The sequence below is a fragment of the Seriola aureovittata genome, chromosome 15 (assembly GCF_021018895.1).
Source record: "Seriola aureovittata isolate HTS-2021-v1 ecotype China chromosome 15, ASM2101889v1, whole genome shotgun sequence".
In the NCBI taxonomy this organism is placed as follows: Eukaryota; Metazoa; Chordata; class Actinopteri; order Carangiformes; family Carangidae; genus Seriola; species Seriola aureovittata.
Genome location: NC_079378.1, coordinates 19,318,588 through 19,341,104, shown reverse-complemented (window position 1 = coordinate 19,341,104; position 22,517 = coordinate 19,318,588). Strand labels below are relative to the sequence as shown.

The following is a 22,517-nucleotide window of genomic DNA, read 5'->3' as shown; positions in this document are numbered from 1 at the left end:
GCACATCCTCGGGTCCTCAGCAATACACACACACACATACTACTTCACAATACCAATACAATTAGAGTACATCCACTAATTATAACTGGAGGAATCTGACTTCCTGCCTGCCTGCCTGCCTGCCTGTCTGTCTGTCTGTCTGTCTGCCAGTCTGTTTGTCTCCCCGCCTGCCTGCCTGTCTTGGCGGCTGTGTTGCCGAGGACCTGAGAAAGTGGAATGTCAACTGTAAAGATTTTTGGATGAGCGGCTCCCAGAAACCTACATGACCTTATTCAGAGAATACATGTGGAAACAGTAAAAGCCCAACGCTGTCAAATGCTATTAACTGCATCTTGAAAAAAAATTAATTACTTACCCCATATTTTTTTTATTATCTTATAAACCACTATGGGAACTACAACAGCTTCAACAACCACTGTTTTCTTTTAAGGGGTTATAATAACAATAACAATCAAACAAACGATGTATCAGCTGACAATGTAAAAACCAGCGTTCAATGTAAGTGGGGGTGACTACAGCTGTCTTGTCCCTAACATTACTCTTTGTTCATAGCAGCAAACAGCAGACGGACACAGTTGGAGACTGCCTGGTAAACACAGTACAGCATTTAGAGGCTCCAAATGTTTGCCCTTAGGAGTTGGTAGAGACGGCAAATTCATCAGTTGGCCAGACACTCAACTCCAAATGAATGATGATGTTGCTGTGTAATTGCTACCAGTTTGTCACATCAACCTGAATGTAGGGAATTTATCAAGATAGTGTTTCCAACTGCCTTTATTTTTTTTTCTTTTTCAGTTGGTAAAACTTGTATTTAAATGTTCTGCTTCGTCGTCTTCCTCCAGCAAACGTTGTGGAGCTCCGACCAGCTAATGCAAGCTGAGGGCATAATGAGGGTGAGCTTGGAGCTGCAAGTTAGGAGCTCATTTGGGTTTGTAAAAGCTTCAAACAGTCTTTCAAAACACTGGTGAGGGTTTGCACCTCTTACTTTTCTTCAACTTGCTGTTAATAATTTTGCGGCAGCAGTTTTTGATAATGGTGACTCACAGCAGAATAGTGGTTGGAGCATTGATAGCTTCTTAAGAAATCGCTTGTTTTACACGTGGCATCTTACTAGCTTGAATTTTGACACGTACTGCTAGCTTTGTCTGAAGGCTCAACTTCTCAGGACATTTTTGTTCTCTAGTATTTCTTTTGGTTAACACACACACACACACACACATATACAGTATATAACCCTCGCTAAAATCACTCAATGCCTTCATCCCTGTTTTGCTTATCTTCCTGGTTTAATTGTACATTTTTCATAAAGCTGACATGTGATCATGTCGCCAACAAAGTTAAAAACATAAAGATGAATGAGATGAACGACTCTGATCAGCTCTATAAGCCATGCCAGTTAGTAGGTAGACTATACTGAAAGCCTTTCCTCTATTGTGGTGACTCTCTTTACAGCTGTCTGAAGGCAGCAGGTATCTGTTCCATCTGCAGTCTCTAACAGGACTGATGTTGTACACTGTCAAACCACAATTACACATGGCAGAGCCTCTGGTTAAATTTTTCATTTGCGTCTACTCATACATAAAAAATATTTCAGAAATAAAATAAATACAACATAAAAAAACAGACCACATTTTTAATTTTTTAATTCTACTTTAACTGTACATAAAGAACCATGGCTGTATTTAATGGTAGTTAAGTCAAAGTAAACCGAGAAGTTAATTCTACTAAAATGCAACAGATTTTTGCTGCCGTATTCATAACTATAGACATAGACAACAAATGCTGCCTCTGACAAAAACTCTCCACAGGAGAGTCAGTGCATCAGAACGTGGATAGTCCTGTGTTTAGAGGGGATAAAAAGTAGAGACCCTTATTGTCACAGCCTCTGACATGCTCATATTGTATTCTTTCTGATCCTACCCAGTTTCCAAGTGGGCTGCAGGTATGCCAACCATGCCTGGCCACAGGAATATCAAAGTGTGCATTTGACTGCAATCTGTGCCATGCTGCCTGGTTCCCTGAAAATAGGGCCCTTAATGTCACCTTGTACGGGGCCAAATTTAGGCTCTAACAACTTTATTTAGGCCCAGGCTGTGGAATCATGTTCAGAACTTGTGAACATATTTTCATGGCACAGCACATCTCATTAAGTTCTGATAATAAGAACGCTCTGTGAGTCTAAAGATATTGTTGTCTATGAAACAAATAACCTCTGAATGGGGTGAGGTGAATTCACCTGTTTTCAATGCAGTGCTACTTCACAGAGGGATTACTGCACTTGTTATCAATTGATCCAAAATAAATTCTCAAAGTAGGTTGAGCTGCATTGTGTGCACTTTCCGCTGTATAAACCAGAGCTGCAAAAATGTATTGATCTCTTAGTCAGACAATTTTATGGCTGCCAGTCTTTTTTTTTTCTCAAGGCAGGCTGCTTAATCAGGCTTTCTTCTAAATGAGCTATTGGACAAAGGAACTCTGAGGCAGCCACCTATCCACAGTACATGAAAAGAGGTGGTTAAAAGATAAAATCTTACAGTAACCAAGGTCTATAAAATATGTGTTTTATTTCCAAGTTCATAATGTTCACTGGCAGTACTAACTGAGCAAAAGACATTCATTTTCTGAAGCATCCCCACATAAATAAATGTCACTTTTGAGGAAACAAATAATAACAGTTATTTCAAGTAATGTAGATGACGTCAAACTGTTTTCAAAAAATCTCTTCTGCTGCTCAATGCTAAACTTTACACAGCAATTTTAAAGATGTTCAGAGTAAATTGCCTCTGAACAAGAAAATGATAGATCTATAATACAGAGCACTTTGTAAAGGACAGATATTACCAACTCCTTTGAGAGTACTGCTCCAAGGTGAAGACAGATGGTTACAATCAAGAGTGTAAACCTCGCTTACATGGATCGCAGCCTTTGTTATGCCCTTTCTATCTTTATAGATCACTCAGAAGAGTTACTGAAATTCTCTAATAAGCAGATCAAATAGCTGTTCCATTGAATTCCAAAAAAAAAAAAAAATAAAACCACAGACATGCCACCTTCACGTTTGTCTAAAAAAACCAACATGGAAGGAAGTCAACAGTAAGTCTGATGTGATACCATAAAATCACACCTGCCAAAGGATCCTGATGATACCTGTGATGTAAAAAACACTGACAAGTAACGTAACGAATGACTAATTTGAGTCTCTTTAGATCAGAGTTTCCTGCAGTGACTGTGAACATAATGTCGACACTAATCCAAATTTTGGTGTGATTCCTGCTCCAAGAACATACTTGTCCTCTTGTGTACAGCTCAGAATATTCTACTACACAATGGAAAATTAAAAGAAAAACAAAAAAACAGACAAAAACATAGATATGGGAGATCAACAAAATGTGCATTTACATTTGCATTTAATCATTTGGCAGACATTTTTATCCAAAGCAACTCAACACTGAAGTTCCAGTGCAGTATGACACCTTGGTTTAATTACTAAGAGCTACATTGGTTTAATAAGGTGACGTGCAAGGAGATCAGATAAAGAAGTGCAATGAAAGTGCATAGTAAGTGCTAGTTAAGCATGTGAGGGTGTTAGATGTGTAAGAGAGGTGCTCTCAGAAGAGATGAGTCTTCAAGTGATTCTTGAAGATAGAGAGGGGCATCCCTGCTCTGATAGCATTTGGAAGCTCGTTCCACCATCGGGTCAACACAAACGAGAACAGTGTGCACCGTGATTGCCTTGGGCCGCTGCGGCTCAAGAGGTAGAGCGGGTCGTCCACTAATTAGAAGGTCAGTCGTTCGATCCCCTGCTCCTCCAGGCCACATGTGGAAGCATCCTTAGGCAAGATACCGAACCCCACATTTGCCCCTGATGGCTGTTCCGTCACTGTATGAGTGTGATGTATGAATGTGTGAGTGAATGGGAATTGAGTGGTCAGCAAGAAAAAAAGTGCAAGTCCATTTACCTTGTGTTACAATTGTATTTGTCACATTCTGGACCTTTGGTAGGGGTTTCACTGTATGTGAAGGGAGGCCCGCCAGTAGTTGAGGTGATAAATAACAATGGCCTGGACCAAGAGTTTGGTGATATACTGAGTTTTTTCTGATGTTGTATAATGCAATGTGGCATGACTGGGAGAAAGATGCAACATGCTCAGAGAAGTGAGAAGGATAAGCGATGAAGAGGCGATTGATATTGATATTAAGATACAATAAAGATACAGTGTTATTTGTGTATAACACACACATTTATAAAACTATGTATGTGGTTGATTTTAAGTTGATTATTGTAAATTTATAAGAGAAATTCACACATATTTTTCAAAATAATATATTAAGCTCTCACACCTCAACTATATTTCAACTTTATTATGTAAATGAAGGAATGTCCTCATATGCTTTCTCATCAAAATGTTAATGATGTTTGTGTCAAATTCACTTTTCCCTCAGTTCCTGCTTTAACCTGATTGATTTGAAATGAAACTACATGTCCTTTTTTTTGTGATAATGTGAATTTTAATTGTGACTACATTGCGCATGAAGTATTTTGCCTCCATGACATCCAAGGACGTCAATGCTGAATTTTAATTGTTGAATAAAAAATACATAAAGTCATGACCTCATTTACATTTTGAGATGAAACTTAATGATGCCACACCTTTAAGAACACTTTACTGAGGAAAAGTTATCCCATCCTAGAATAGATTCAGTGTATGCTTTAATACAACACACATCTCCATACTGTAAGTACACTGAGCAAGTTGCTGTAATAATTCCTCTGAATTGGCGGTAAATGTAAAAGATGGGGGACAAAATCCACAGTCCTGCTTTAAAAACCATTCCAACGTTCAGATGTTCAGCTAAAGCCACTTTCCCTTCACCACAGCTCAGCAAAGAAAAACTTTGGCCAAACATAAGAGTGAAACTAAAAATAAAAATACCCACTAAATTTGTGTGGATTTTGTCCTCGGTTTATCCTCTGCATACACAGGAACAACCCAAACATCAGACCAAGAACCAAGAACCAAGAAATATTATATGAGACGATTTTGCTAAATCCCAGATTATGTTTGATCACTTCAATTACAATGTGTCACTCACTACACACCCATTCACCACACCACCCAGCACTCTTACGGTCTGCCAAAGGACACACACTGAATGTAAATCATGAGGTGCAGAATCATCCCTTCATTTTCAAAATGTTTAAAAAGTAAAAGTGAATTTTTATCTTGTGTCAGTTGCATGGATTTGACCGCTTCATCGTTTGTATTTATTCACCCCAAACAGTGAATGAACTGTTCATGTTAGCTGAACAGATAATGTCTAGCTAACAATGACTTTTCTGAAGCAGAAACATAAAGCTGTGGGATAAGGGCTCATTTCTAACTCAAGGTGAATTTACATCTAATTTAATTTTTGCATTGAGGTGAAAAATTCTGTATCTTACAGTTCTAGAAAACAAACAATAAAATTATTATTATTTTTTTTTTTTTTTACATATTTACAGATTTATATCTTTTTGGTTCATTTGATCTTCCACAGCTTTTAGCATTCTGATGTGACTGCCTTTACATAAATGATAGTTGTTTGGTGTGGTGTGTTAACATTCACTTTCAGACACTGCTCATGTTAGAAAATTACATCTGAAGATGTCTCTGAATGACAAGACATCAAGACATTAAAAACATCTGAAGATTTAGGTGGTGGTTGTGTATGACAGTAATGTTTTTTTTCTTCTGCATCTCACATTTATTAGGTTTTTCTCGAATAAATATTCTTTTAATTTTTTTATTTAATTTTTTTTATTTTATTGCTACCCTTGACACATCTGTCCAAGCGATCGTTTTGTCATTTCCATTTCAAAGTATAAAGGACACATCTCTACTTTAACATTTCAGAATGATCAGCTGGTGTATGAATATAGTGTCACCAGTGCGTTAACTTGTTTTAGTTTCATCAGACTTTGTTTGTAAGACAAAATCTCTATGAATAATTTATTGGATGTCAGCTTAATCCCCATTTACCCTTCCTGAATGACAAAAGCATACAGCAAGTGTGTCAGCGTTGCTTCTATTTTGCTTTGCTGTGAGAGGCCGAGGCAGAACCTCTCTTTGTGAAATAAAAAACAGATGTTCAGATGTATTCAATTCTAAGTGTAAGGTTATGACATGTTTGAATATTTTTATAGTAATATTTCTAATTATAATACACTGTTAAAAGTGGAATCCTTGTTCACTCTAACAGTGTAATGGTTTGAAGTCAAACAATGACAAGAGCCATACAAGTAAACAAACACATGGCACTTGCTTCCTTAGTCAAGTGGGAAAGGAAATGAATCCAGTATACTGAATTGATCCACAGTGGGGCTAATCAAACTGGATTTTGAATAAATAAAGCTGAATTATAAATGCATATATGCTGATGCCTGCTTGTACTGGAAGCTTTGTAGTGGCTAAACTGCTCTGCTGTCAGGGGGAGGGGTCAAATGGCACAGATGACCTCAGCCCAAGGCCCAGGAGGGTCCATGAAAAGGTGATGCAAAGGTGTGCAGTTGGGGATCAAGTATGGCAATTTACTTACTGACTCATGTCCCTGACTATACAATTTATTTTGAAATAAATATGTGTAGAAAACTGAGACCCCCCTCTAGCTAACTCAAAACGCCCAGTTACCAACATTCAGGGGCTCAAAAATGAATATTCTGATTACAGAGAGAACAAGAGACTGAAGGGAGCACAGAGGCCACAGTCTAATTTCTGACCAAAACAACATGTGAAGAAGCACCAGGTATGACAGGTATGACCCACTCATTGGTTTATATATGGCAGCCCTCCACAATATCAACATTGACCCTACATATTGATTTTCTATTTTTTTTTCACTATTTCAAATGGGTAAAATCATTGTAGAGCTGTGCGCAGCATATTGATTCACACAGGCCTCCTCACCCCTCCTCACTTTCTCTTTGTCTCTTTCTCTCTTACAAACACATTGACAACGGGTCCGTCTGTGCACAGCTCCTCCTTCCTCTCCGTGGACGAGCCGAATCAAAACATGATCGTGCGTGGGAGGAAGGAGTGTTGTTGGCTTTTCCCCACAGAGGAGATGGTTGGCATAGCTGCTAGTCAGTATTGACTGCTTGTGTGCAAGTGGATAATGTTAATGTTAACTCTTTAACACGGACGCTCAATGTTTGCGCCCTCAATCCAGATGAATATTGAAAAAATACTTTCAAAGACTCAAAAGGGCTTGTCCTGAGGAGGCGCAAAGACAGCCCGGACCAGAGGTATATTAGCGCAACAGAGTACATGGGAAGTTAAGAAAACACACGTGGGAAAGGTGAACAGTCCGACCAGTGTGATTAGCTAGCCAATTAATTTGTTTCCAATATTTCCAGGCTATAACCAGAGCTGCTGTGGCAGCTGAAGCAGCAAGACAGTGTCAGGAAGGGATAGCAGTCAATAAAGTGTAGGAGAGGAGGAGGAGGAGGAGGAGGAGGAGGAGGAGGAGGAGGATGAGGAGGAGGAGGACAGCAGCCAACATGTTGATGTGGGAGAGGAAGCCAGGGCAGAAGCAACAGGAGGGACTGGCAGCAAGCAGAGCAGTATTTAGAAAAAAACTGTCCCCCTGTGCATATTTTCTAACGGCCGGCCTGCAGCTAGATACTTCAAAACTAAACGTTCCCATCGATGTTTTGTTTACACCAACAAATTACCCACTGTATTGGGCAGTGTGTTCCTCTTCCTTTTCCAATAAAATATCTGTGCACATAACAGGTGCATGGAGAACTGTTTGTGTGAATGTGTGTGTTGAGCCATCAGATTGGTTTTGTCTGGCCTCAATTTCCTATAAAGCATGTTAAATTTCCTTTTTAATAGAGGTGCAACCTCACGTCGTCTCTGAGAGAGAACTGCAGTGCATCAAAGACTGCCCCGAGTCAACCAGCGGCCTATTGTAAAAATATATTGTATCCACCACAGCGGTGGTACAATCTCATACCATCTGTCAAAGCAATATTGAGTCATCCAGATTTTAACGCAATTATTTTTCAGAAAAAAAAACAATGGAAAGAAAATGTAGATGTAGAATTGTGTTTCAACATAGGAAAAATGTCTGCATATATCATGCTTTAAGTTTTGGGACTAAAGTTCGCATTTTATTTAAGGGGATGGCAACAGGAAGTACGTTTCAATGGAGCCATTAGGTGAGTTTCCGTCCAAATGTTTTGCACTTTATAGCTGAATTTCAAGGAAATCAGCGAAAGAAAATGGAAATTAATGTGGGTACTCCTTCCACTACCATTAAGTGAATATTAGGAGACAGTTTGTTGAGTTAAACGCCTGGTGGGTGTGTCAAATGCTTCATGTACATCATTCAAGTTTCCATTTTATCAATATGCCAACTTTTCCATCTCAGCCAAGCATGAAAAAAAAGGTATTTCAATGTTTTTCTTTTATTTGTTTTGTTTTTTCAGCTTCTGGTTTTTAATGTGTAACAACATAAAAAAACAGGTGGACGTAAACCCACCTAGTGAGTTACACTGTGCAATACAACTTCATTTCTAGTTTATTTTTTTGGGGCAGAAAACGTCACTAAAATGTAACTGTCTCTGCATGCAGCTGCTAAAATGGTTAATTTTAAAAAAAATATTTTTTCATGTCTTTATTACATGACACCAATAGTTCGTGTTTCTCCTCGTCTGCTCGATGATGTCTATACTTAATATATGTAACATACATTTTCTCTCATACAGCTTATAAAAATACAGTCAGTTATTCAGTTATGTGTACAGTTATTTATTTGCACTAGTAAAGTCATTTTCCCATGTTATTGTCATTCTCATTATTTTTTTTCATGTCTACTCTATGAGCCCTTTAAATTGCCCACTGAGGACAAATAAAGTTTTTTGAATTGAATGTGTTGGTAGGCAATCATAAAAAGACTTCACACTGTTAACAAATGATTTATAGGAACTATAAGGAAGTCAACACAATGCAGAGTATACAGTCCATGAAAATCAACACCTCAAGATTCAAGAGTTGTGTGTGTCTAAATGTTCATACAGAAAGCTTTCCATGTTGTGCTTCACACACCCACTGTAAGGATTTTTCAGATAGACACACAATTTATTTATAGTTAAACAATAGACACTAAAGTACTGAGTGTATGTTGAGTGCTCTCAAATATTCATGGAACATTTTCATTAACTTATAAGACAAAACAGCCAAATAACAGTTATATATATTTTAGATGACAACTTCCCTCTGTTGTAATTGAATGGAGTGATCAGGTGATCACAGTCGTATCACTCATGTCGCGGTCACTCATCCTTCAGCTGGATAACCAGACTTCAAATTCCAGACACCTACGTTGCTGAGATGTGTTGATGCAAGAAGTAAATCTCTGTCATTTGCTGCTGCTCTGTAGCTGACACTGACCTCTCACCTCCAACAGGGGGTGGTGAATTAATAGTGAATTTCTCATACAGGGATTGATTGAGCCTCACATATTAACTGCAGGGATGAAGCCTACACTGTTCACATGGATCAGAGTTTGTCCAGACAGCACAGTGAAGATATTCTGTGCTGTGATTTTCCAGGATTAATGAGCATTCTGTAGCTGGGATGAAAGGAGGATTCAGCAGCATCTTGCTCATTATTTCACACTACACCTAATGCAGAATCTTCTGAATGGACACAGGGAAACGATTTATTGTGTTGTTGTTTTACTGTGTCACTTCCAACAGTGACTGGCTCATCCTCTCAAGCATACAAATTCACACAGCGATGACAATTATGTCACAATTTATTTTCATGAAGCTATCAAGAGAGTTTGCATTAAACATGGGAAGAATATTTCAGTAAAAGAAAACTGCTTAACTTGCTGGTCCTATTAGTTTGGTAAAAAAAAAATAAAAAAAAATAAAAAATAAAATAAGGGTGATATAAGAAAAACAAACTTTTCACAAGTTCAGTAAAAACTTCCTCAAGGAAAACTTACAAATAGGGATTTAATTTAAATGCAGGATGAGTTGAAAACTATTTTTAGACTGAACAAAATAATTAAAAACGTCTATTTTATTTGATATATTCTGCATAATTGGTAATTGGTTAGCATTAGACGGGTGATTCTATTGTGATTCCAACTTTGGTGCTTTAAAACATGAATTTGTTTTGGTCACATCTATGTGCACCACTGAAAATACTTTAAGCTTTTGCAAAAACATTGCCACTGATCTCTAGATATTTAGTTTGATAGGCACTTGGTCGCTTGCATGGCAGTAAGTAATGTAAGATTGTATGATTACGTCCAAAAAATATTTGATTTTACAGATAGCAAACCTGCAGACATCATGATATAGAGTCAGTGCAATCTGAGGAGATGATCTGCAGTGACAGAGCCTGAAAATGAAAATGACCTTAAGATTATCTTGTATGAGAGGAAAAAACAATGATAGTCTATGAAATGCAATGAAAAATACAGTTGCATTAATACTTTAACTTGTTTCGTTTATGTTACATGAAAACAAAAAATAAAGAAACAAAAAAAAACACTGGGAGTTTTGCTCTCGACACTGTTGTTATAAGAACCAAATTTCATGGGGATCCATCCAACATTTGCTGAACGACATCAGTCTGGACCAAAGTGACAAAAAGACTGATTGATCAGCTGCAGTCCATCAATACCGTCCCTTGAGCCATGCCAACAGAGTGGCTGAAAAAGGTATATTTATAAATGTTTCAGGCCACCTGTTTATTCACAATTCTAAAAAAAGTTTAACAGTTTGGGAAGATAAATGTGCTGATGGCAACCAGTCTGTTAGTTTGTGAAATAATCTATGAGGAGCTGCAGCTGAAGAAAGAAATATGTATACTGATCAGCCACAACGTTCAAAACCACTGACAGGTGAAGAAGATAAAATTGATTATCTCATTACTATGGCACCTGTCAAGGGGTGGATAGATCAGGCAGCAGGTGAACAGTCAGTTCTTTAAGTTGGTGTGTTAGAAACTGGAAAAAGGGAGCTGTGCAATCTTATCCATAGTCAGATTGCCCTGTAGACACCATGTGAACTTGCCAATAGACGAAAGGATCCTCAATAAGATAAGAAACATAAATTTAACCGAAACAAAATTGTCATCACAAACAAAGCATTAATTAGGCTATTGCATTTAATAATCAGAGCATTCACAATAATCACTCAAAATCAGCAGGGGGAGGCGCATAGAAACAGCTGTTTATGGCTTGCAGCTCTGTCTCTCTCTCTCTCTCTCTCTCCCTCTCTTGTTGACCCTCCCTTCACTTCCCTGTTATAGGCACTGCGACGAAGTGACGTCTCCTGTCTATCGATCTCCTCCGATCTGTTTAATAACAGCCCTACACACAACAAACAGCGTTTCAGTGACAGCCAGTCAGAGTGTGTGTGTGCATGCCGGTGTTGCAAGCAAGTGAAACTATGGCAGGTCAAATCTCATTATATATAAATTCAAGTACAAATAATAATAATAATAATTATTATTATTATTATTATTATTATATTTTTTGCTGAATTTGTGCTACAGTAGTTAAATAGGTTGTATGGGAAAGTGATTGAGAAATGGTTCATCATTGCTTGTGTTGTTTGGTAGAGTTACAACCGCAGCAGCAACGCATACAGCAACCCCACACATTATGGCTGACCTTTACTATCCCAGTATTTCTCAGCTGCCTAAATGAACCCACTTTCCTCCTGTATTCTCTCCTGTTTTTTTGCTGTCACCAAGGCAACAGTGAGTTAAGACCATATTCAAGTTTTGGTTTTGAGCTTATTGATTGCGTATAGTCGGCAAATGTTTCACAGCGATCATGTGCACAGTGGTTGAAGATAGTCCTCCAACATAAACAAACATATGAGTTGTTTTTCTCTACACTCGATCCATCGAAATCATTAAAGACCACATGGCTTCTCCTCCTCCAGTGCGAGCCTTTCACTTACATTTGCAAAAAAGAATAGAATATGTGCAAAGTGTAAAATGTAAAATGTATTTAGGAGCGTGTGTGAATATAAAGTATCCAAAACTCAATCCAAAGCCCAAAAAGTTGATAAAACAACCACAATAATTCAGTCACTGAGCTGGACCACTGTTGCTAGTGCAGTCCTGCTGTTGACTGCTGCTAGCTGAATTCAAAGATGATCTGCTTTACAACAGCTGCAGCTGCTGCATGAACCAATGAAAAGTAGCATGTGAAAGTGCAATGGTAGCTGGGCGCAGTGGTGACAAACATCACAGAGGTATCAGCTGTCACTAATTAATGTTTATTCAGTCAGTAACATGATGACAGGCCTAAATTAAACTTGGCTGTTGTCGGTTTGTGTGCTCTCTATAATCAGTACTTGTCAAAAATAGTCATAAAGTTGTCATAGAAATGTCATAAGATATCAAAAGAATCACCAAAATGCAATTTTTTAAAAAAGTGGGTTTTTAAGAGTCTTTTAAAAGATGAGACCTGATTTCCTCGGGAAGGTCACTCCAAAGTCCAGGAGCCCTGACTGCAACAGCTCTGTAACCTCTCTGTATTCGTCTGGACCGTGGAAAAACAAGGAGTGATGCATCCGCGGATCTCTGGGATTAGGACGGAATAAGGCATAAGGCATAATGCAATAAGAGTTCTGATAAATAATTTGGGGAGATGCCTCGTGGGGCTTTGTAAGCAATCAATAAAATCTTCTAAAATCACTTCTAAAATCAACAGGCAGCCAATGTAAGGAAGCCAGGATCATGTTTCATAGAGGGAGTTAAAAACCTGGCGAGTTATGGATGAGCTGGAGGCAGGAGAGGGATTTTGTTTTTATCGATGCCAGAGAGCAAGGAATTAACAATAGTCTAATCGACTAGTAATGAAGATGTGGATAACAGTTGCCAGATTTTCAGTAGAAATAAATGGTCTGAGCCTTGAAAATGTTTCTGTTGATGGAAGCCAGATTGAAACATGCATTTAACATGTTTCTCAAAGGTCAGATTTTGATAAAGAACGACACAGAGATGTCTGATGTCTGTCACTGAATGAGACAGTAAACCAAGATTGTTTGATAATTGGGTATTTTCACTATCCTGACCTATGATTAATGTCTATGTCTCGTCACCATTTAGCTGCAGGAGAATTTGTGACATCCGTTTTGTGAATGTCATGAGGACAGTTTAGCAGATTGACAGTGTGTTGATTGTATTTTGCAGGTTTGTTTGTTGTTTGTAGGGTCACGGCTCAGACAGATCTGAGTACTGTCAGTTACAATGGAAAGTGATATTATGTATACTTATAAGGTGGCCAAGAGGGAGCATGTAACTGGAAAAGAGGACTGGATCCAGCAACGTGTCATGTCCAAGAAGAAACGTTAAGTTATGTTTAGTTTTGTCTGTCTCGTGACTTCTTGTTTTATTTTGAAAACCTAACTCTCCTCTCGTTTCAGGTAACTTCCTCCTTTCCTTTGTGCGTTTTACCATTGGTCTGATTGTCTGCCCCGCCCTGATTGTTTCCACCTGTTTCCCATTACCTTGTGTGTGTATATAGTCTGCATTTCTCTTTATCCTGTGCCAGTTTGTCTTGTCCAGTTCAGAGAACCACGCCAGCCATGTTATCCCAAGTCAGGTTTTGAATTCTGTGTTATGTTTTTTGCCACGGCCTTGCTTTACATTATTTTGATACTTAGTCTTTGCCTTTGTCCTGAATCTTTGTTGGTTTTCCTTGAAAGAGTGGTTTTTTTTGTTCTACAGTTTTTCCTCTCTGTGAGTGATTTTTATTTGGGTCCTTTGAATATATATTCCTCTGTAAGACTGATTTTTCTTTGCTACTTTGTTATTAAAATATTGTTAATTTGTACTTTGTCTCGGAGTCGTGCATTTGGGTTCAAGTCCTAGTTCAGTTCTGACACAACGAGCCAAGCGTGATAAAAACAAAGTCACTCAAACCTTAAGAAGAGCAGTTTCTGAACAATGTTTTTTTTCAGCAACTGGATTGAAATGTTTCAAAAATATTGTTTTCATGCATAAAATCTTGTAGTTACAATCTTTTATAAAACCTTAGCTAAAAGTTGGAGCTTAGAAATGGCAATGGGCAATGTGGCGTAGTGGTCTAAGCAGGCACCCCATGTGTAGAGGCTACAGTCCTCGCTGCCTCCCCATTTCCTGTCTCTCTCTACTGCACTATCAAATAAAGGCATAGAAATGGGTGAAGAATTGTTAGGATCAGAGGAAAGAAGAGATGGCCTTTTTTAAAGTGGTTGAACAAGAGCAGTTTTACCAAATTCAGACACAGTTTAAAATGTGAAGAATAGAGGCGTTCGTGCAGTGTAGCTTGCCACTTAAGTAGTTCAGTAATCAAGCTCTGCCCTGAAGGATCTGTCATCAATAACATATTCTTCCAAGTGGCCCACCAGGATAGAGGAGTAAAATCCAGGGTTAAAAACTTCTTAAAATCCTCAGTAAAATCTGTTTGTGACCGGCTAGCTTTGCCACGAGTCTAACCTAGCAAAGAAAGCAGCAGTCGAGGCAGTCCTTTCAGAAACATCCAGCTGACAGCAACTTAAGATTGTTAAGTCTTACGGAAATACTTTACCTTTTTCAAATGTGTAGCTAAAACAAGTAGCATCTTCAAAATGTAGCTTAAAATAAAAATAAAGTATCCCTCCGCCATCGAGCCAATTTGCAGGAAATATGGTCACAATCTCTCCTTCCTGAATTACAGCATTGAATAATGGCCAGAAGTGTTTTTGCAGAACATTATGATGTCAGAGTGAAGTTGACCTTTAACCATTTGGATAGAAAATGTCATCAATTTATTTTATCATTATAGACATTTGAGTTAAATTGTGTCATAATCAGTGTATGAATTTGTGTGTTGTGGACAAAAACGTTTCTTGTGAGGTCACAGTGACCTTGACCCTAGACCATCTACCATTAAAATCTAATCAGTTCATCCTTGAGTCCAAATGAATGTTTGTGCCAAATTTGAAGAAAACCATGTTTTGTGAGATCACTCTGACCTTAACCTATGACTAAATCTCTAATCTTAACTCAGACTGCTTCTATTTTCACACATAATGAGGTGATTATCATAATTCCTCTTCACTTATCTTTGTCTTGTGACTTCCCATGAAGTCCAAAATCCAATTCAAGATACTTAGAGCTGATCAGAAGTATTGCAACCATTTTTCATCAGTACGTTTCTAAGGTCGTCTGATTGGTTCCAGGCTCAAAACTAAACCAGAATGTGTTTGGAGTCATGGCGCCTCCTGAGCTGTGAGACTCCCTCCCACTGGACTGAAGTGTGGACATTGTGGACATGTTTAAAAAGCAGCTAAGATTTGGCTTTATTGAATTTTATTGAATTTTTTCATTTACTGCTATAAATTACTTTTATATTATGTCTCTATTTTGCATCTCTACCATGTGTGTTTCTTTCATCTTTTTTTTGCAAAGCATGCTGTGATCTCATCGAGATAAATGTATTAACTTCCTCATTTCCTTGCGCTAAAGACTGATCATCTGGAGTGGACGTCCAGTTTAAGGAAAACCCTTCCTTACAAAGGTTTGCAGGCAGGAAAGAACAATTATGAGGTCTGCACAAGTTTTATTGGTAGATTTTTTTCTTTTTATGCAGTGTTCATTAACAAATTTTAGAGAAGAAAATAGAAAACATTCACAAATGAGACCCTTTGTTACGCAGTATAGGGTAACTTTCATTGGATAAACTGATGGATTTTTATTGTTTACTTGCACAAAATCGAGGGACTGATAATCGCACACTGCTGTTAGATCCGATAGTTCCAGAGACTGGCCTCTCAGAGCCATGAAGACCCTCTCATGAAATATTCTAAGAGAAAGGGACGAGAGTCATTTCTACATAACGGGCTCTTTTTAAAAGTGTAAATCTCCTTAACAACACTTGACATCACTGCGCTTATGAAGACAGTTTCACTGATCATTTCATTAGAGCTGCTGCTTAATTTACACTCTGTAACAGCAAGATAACCTTACAGCACTGACAGCATAATGTGCTTATGGCTTTAAATAACTATGCATACATAAATACGGTGATCAAGTTAGTGTCTGAAACAATTAAAGTGTCTTGCATATAGAGTACTTAAAAAAAAAACTATTCAAGTAACTGTGACTGTCTTATTCCTGTCAATCTTGATAAATTACCAAGTGAAAATGACAATCTGATAATGACGGCACTGTTTACATTAACAGTATTACTTGTCAACTTCTGAGCAGCATGTATAACTAACAGTTCAAAGAATATTGCAACACAGAAAACTTAAATGCATTACCTCTAGTTTGTTTTATTGGATAAAATCCCAGCTGAATGACTGATGTCACACCGATAATGTCTGATCAATCACTGAGACTAATGTCATTTCAGACAGATTTTCAGCTTAAATATATGAGGTTGTACTTCAAATGCCATCATCCACAGAAATAGCCTCCCATTCAGGGAAGTGTCAGCACATAATGTGATAAACATACAGTGGGATCCAAAAGTCTGAGACCATTTCAGAAACTACTGTAGATGAAAACTTTTGGTTCCTCAGTTTCTTAAAACTTGAGCTTTGAAGGCAGAGATGGGATAAAGTCCTAAAAGTCCTGAAACATACAGACGTGGCAAAAAAAAGTATTAGTGCCCTTACACCTCATTTAAACCAAACTCCTGAGGAGTAATGAAATCAAAAGCTCTTTTGTTATGTGTACCTGTGTGCCTTTGGAAATAAAACAAAGAAGCTGTGAAAAAAGCTCAATTCTTGCAAAGACTTTCTAAAATTTACTTCATAACATTTATACACAGCGCTTACAACGTAAGGTCACAGGACATTTTAACATTGTACCTCTTGTTCACACTGAACTCTGAAAAAAATGGCTTCAAACACTGCATACAAATAGAATGAGCTAAAAAAATATGAAGTTACATTTTCTCATTTCATAGGAACATTTTAAAGGTTGTACTTATGTATATATCTACAACCACACGTACACATGCTTTTCTTTAATGTGAAAATTTGTAATGTATGCCTGTGAATTATCTGCATGCACCCATGTTAACTGCCTTTTTGTGTATAAATCGTATGTCTATTTTTGCACACAGGTCTCTCTTGTAAAAGAGATCTAGAACTCAGTGAGACTATCTGTTTAAATTAAGGATCTAATAATAATAATAATAATAATAATATTAAAATGGCCAGATAAAATGACTGCTACCTGTTAGAAGTGATGATAAATAAGTAAATTGGATTGATATTTCAAGCAGAATGTTTTCTTCAATTAATATCACAGGTGTTTTCTATCTTTTAAAAACATTTTAAATTATAAAACCTTTCCTCTTTGTGCTGTTTCGTATCATTAGGTGCACCACACTGAACATGGACAAGAGAAAGAAAAGGAGAGTCTGATGGATGAATATAATTGCTAAGCATGGTCAAAGTAAAGGCTACAAGACCATCTCAAAGCAGCTTCATATTCCTGTGGCCGCAGCTGCTAATATTAAGTTTTAGCTCCACCGGGTGACCTCCCTTGAACAGAAGGATAGTTCAAATAGTGGTAAAGGAACAAAGGGAAACTTCAAAACTAATACAAGCGGACCTCCTGGATCGACATACAACATTGTCTCATCACGCCACTGCTTCCTCAATGAAAGTGGGCTAAATGGGAGAAGAGCCCACTTTTGAAAGAGAATTATAACATAGCCTCAGAAGAGTATGGTGAAATTCATGTGAACAAGCCACAAGGCTTTTTGGAAGATGTCCTGCAAACTAATTAAACTAAATCAGAGCTGTTTGGTAAGTAACATCAGCTCAATCTTCACAGAAGAAAAAAAAAAAGCTTTCCCCACTGTGAAACTCTCAGTTGTGGCTGTTTTGCCGCGTCTAACACAGGGAGCTTTGAATCAGTGCAGGGCACAATGAAATCAGAATATTTTGAAGGTCTAGTATCAGAGAGCTTTGTCTCAGTTACAGGTCATGGCTCCTCCAACAGGGTAATGACCCAAAACATACATCTAAAAGCAGCCAAGAATAGATGAGAAGAAAACATTGGACCGTTCTGAATTGGGCTGCTATGAGTCCTGATCTTAATCCGACTGAACATCCATGCAAAGAGCTGAAACTCACGGTTGGAACTGGAGCTGTTTTCTCAGCAGGCGTGGACCAAACTACCAGCTGAGAAGTGAAGAAGTCTCATTAAGTGCTACAAAAGGTGCTTGATTGCAGTGCTACAAAATATTAGGTTAATGGTCCTGGTATTTTTGCCCATGCCATATACTGTATGTTACAAAAGCAATGTGTCTGTCAATATAGATAATGTAATATAATAATATAATTTAGTCTATTAATTATACAGTAGACTAGATAGTAGTGGGTGCCAATTACCAACTTATTTCAGAGAAACATTATTTTTTTAAGTGGAAGATTATGAGGTTAGAAATTAGAGTCGTACTGGAAAAGCTGTATTCACACATCTCAACATCTTACAATCTTATCTTAATTTCTAATTTTCATCTTTTTTGTGTTATGATGTGATTTTTTAGTGTCTGTCTTTTTTCAGTGGCAATTACATTTTACACTGTCACTACTTTTTCTGTGTCACTGGTCTTCAGTTTCAACTTTCTTTCACTGTTTTGGCATAGAGGGGGGGGGGGCTAGAGGGGAGGAGCAAGGAGCGCTTGGTTTGTTTATACTCAGAAGCCTGACAGGACCGCATACCTAGGCAACGGTTTTACACCAGTTCACCTGCAACTCCCGCACCGCAGGTAGGTCTACTTTTCTCTGCCTCTTTGTTTTATTTTTCAGTGGAACCCTTTTCAGTGCCAATATAACTTTTTCCAATACAGCTTTTTCAATCCCAGTGTTTCCTTTTTCAGTTCTGATTTTCTTTTCAATGCTAAATTTTATTTTTCAATGTTAAAATGTTACTGTGACTGTTTTAGTTCCACAGAAGGGTAGAATCTAGGACTGCCATCAACCAAAGATTGTCCTGGTTGACTTAGTACAAGCCATTAGTTGACTATTCATTGCATGTTTCTGATGATGGTTTTAATCATTTTAAGGTAGTTTACCTAACATTAATGCCTCTTACAAGTGTTTCAAGAGAAGCGTTGTTTCGAGGTCACTGGATGATACTTTACAGATTATAACATCCCTTGCAAGGAAATCAGTTTGTCTTTAAAAAATGTTCAAATGTGAAATGTTCCAAAGGTTGAGCATCTGACTAATGATATAAGAGGAAAAAGGTACGGTAACTACTTTCTGACTGCAGGAAATTTCAAGCAATTTTGAAAGTTTAATGCAAAACAAATATCTGCAACATTGACATATGACCAATCCAAGCCTAGTCGCAAGGAATATAAATTGTCATCAATTATAATTTTAAATCCTTGGGGATTATCTGACAAATTACCATGTTGTTTGTATCTTTTGTTCTTTCTTTGTTTATTCTTAGTCTTTCTTAGCATATAGTTTTCATTTCATCCTTCATTCTTCGATCTTATTACCCTAGTATTATTTCACTGCATAACTATGTAGTTCCATCAAATCTGAAGAATGGAATTTAATTTAGATTGTTTGCCCTGCAACCAACAGACCAATTAAAACTGACAAAGATTCTTCTCATCCACTAAATTTTGGTTGACTATTAGAGGAGAGCCCCATTACTACATACCACATGACTTTGGCCGAGGCTGAATATTTATTTTCAGATAACAACTTGTGCACAGGAGTTTTGGGATTCTGTATGTAAAAGTTCTCAGGAGATAAAAAAAATAAATAAAAAAAATAAATATATATTAGACTGTCTTTAGCCTTAACATGATGTGAGTCACCCTCTCTAATGAAGAGGAAGGTTGAGCTGGTGGTGAAAGTTATCTTAGTCTTGAACTGCAGTGACCTCAGTGTCCACATCAGTCAAAGTGCTCTTCAGCAAGATCATGCGCATCTGCTCTCTCCTGCCCCTGTGACCTGCCTGTTAACTACACTGAATATGTGTGTGTGACTTATAGGAATAGACACGGTAAGTAAGTAGACACGGCAGTAGAATTAAGATGTAATTATGTCATTTACATAAATGCACCCTAACAGTGTAAAAGTTTACAAAATAAAATGAACAACAACAAAGTGTGTTACCATCCTTACAACTTTCACTAGTTGAATAAAAAATCATTTGTTTCAAGAGGAGATTTTTCTGAGTTCATTTACAATCAGTTCAGAAATTATGAATAAAAAAAAAAAGATGGAGTCAATTTAATGGTAATTGTGGTTTTAAAATGCAGGTGGTGCTGGTTGCTCTGACTCTTTTCTGTGTCATAAATGTTGCATTATTATTGTTTGGCATCAGGTTGAAGAAGAAAACTGAGAATCCAAACTCGGCTGATAATATCTGGTTCTTTCTCTATTATGAAATCGGGGTCGGCGCCTTGCGAGCAGCACTTTATGCTGCACGGCTCATCTGCATATTTAATTGGTTGCATTTAACTTACTCATTATGCTATGTGTATACAGCGCAGTGCACTTCATTGTGCACTGCATTTCCATGAGGACACTATTACAACTCCACACATAATTTTAGCCAAAGCATCTTAACATCTGGTATTCCCCATTAACCTTACCCAACGTAGTGAATGAAGCACACACTCCCCTCCCTCTCCTTGAGCAAGGCATTTAGCCCCTAATTGCTCCAGTGGAGCAATGAATGAGGAAATGAGATTCAAGAGAGACAGCACGTCTGTTTTTACTCTCTGGTTTGTTCACTCATGCCCTCATGTGCTGGTGCACAGGAATAACACAACCATCAATCACACAGTGTAAATCATTTATACTGTGTGACATAAACAGATCACCTCAGTGTGATATGAGTAATTGTGCATCAGATTATTATTACATTAGACACCTGTCAAGCTGAGCCTATAGAAAATTCAACATACAGGTCTATAACTGGCAGCTGGTTAAAAGGAAACAGCAGTTTTATAGAATTCCTTCAAAATTCATATTATTAGTACTGGTATTTAGTAGTAGCAGTAGCCTCAGCAATAGCAGAGGTGGTACACATGTGTTACCTTGGACGAGGATGTGAACAGAGGTGGTTCTTGGTCGACTGCTTGTCTGGACCGCGCACACATACTGCCCCTCATCTGTCATGTCCACGTTTTCAATCTTGATGGTAAACTCCTCTTGATTGAGGGTCACCAGACTCACTCTGGGATCCACCGACCATTTATCTTCTCCAGCGTACAGTATACTCGACCGGTTCAGCCATGCTGTGTGTGTGACAACGTCCCCCTGTGCACACCTGTAATAAAAGGAATAAAAAATAACGGTGAAAGTCTGACTTTTTCTGAAGTGGAGCAGAAGTTATATGAAGCACATATGGATGTGATAGATATCTAAAATTTATGTCCAATATTCTTGCTTGACAAAATGTAAACAATCAGGTCAAATAAACAACTTAAATGCCATATTTGTCAAATGCAATAATTACTCCTTTGCCTCGAGAACATTCACTCAGTCGCCAGTTTATTAGGAACAACTGGCTAAAATTAATATAACAGTTAACAAGCTGTATATTAATGTATTAACATGTTAGTATCCATATTACAAATGTTATATGGGTCAAATTGGACTTGGATAATCAGATTTATCATGTTGAGAGAAAAAAAGAAAACAATGAAAGAAACGATTTCAAGCGGCAACTGTGATGATGCGGACCACCAGACATACATCCTAGCCTAATATAACAGACAGGTGTTACTATTATTTTGTCCTTCCCCATTTATATCAGTTAGGGTGGGCTACATAACAGCTAGGTGTTCCTACATGAGGACTCTCTACATTTTACTGCAAACTCCAGTGTTTTTTTTTTTTTTTTTCCTGTCTGAATGGGGGCTCATCACGCTGATCAGCAAACCTTCAACAAGAAAGGAGGAACTAATCAGGGGAACCAGCTGGTGAAGTGTTTGGTTCTTCGTTTCACATGATTTTCACCACGGCTGTTAAAAGCTCACTGATACATAAAAAGCATGTAACTGTACCACAAGACAGTGTAGTGAATAGGACCTGGATCAGCTGAATTTTACAGGCTTATCTTAAGTAAGCATGCTCTGCATAAAACTGGTACAATAAGTAGATACCTATTGGTGTGTTATGACTGAAAATAACCATGTGTCTTTTGCTTCACTACAGAATCAACTTCACTAAAATGTAATTAATTTCTACAATTTCACATAATTATATGTCCCATTATAAAGTAACTGCATTTCTCAGTTTTTCTATAAAAAGGAGGACATTTTCATGTATCATGATGTTCTAACAGCATCAAAATGGGAATATTAATACCATTTCAATTATTAGCAGTCATGTTTGTTCAAACATTTGAGAATTTTTCAATACACTTAGTAACTAGACACATTGTATGAATGCAAATGCAGCTCTCGAGCAGTCATCAGGTTTCTTTTGTTAATCTGCCCACACGCTTGCTTTGTGACATTCAAAACTGATGGAGACA

At 37.7% G+C, this 22,517-nt stretch overlaps 1 protein-coding gene across 4 annotated transcripts in view; it reads right to left on the bottom strand.

Moving 5' to 3' along the window:
* Positions 1-22,517, bottom strand: part of ntm (neurotrimin) — a 427,786-nt gene that overhangs the window by 40,549 nt on the left and 364,720 nt on the right. For all 4 annotated transcript variants that reach the window (XM_056396544.1, XM_056396545.1, XM_056396543.1 and 1 more), the window contains one exon: positions 21,073-21,305. In XM_056396544.1, the coding sequence (XP_056252519.1) occupies positions 21,073-21,305 (233 nt within the window). The remainder of the gene's footprint in view (positions 1-21,072; positions 21,306-22,517) is intronic.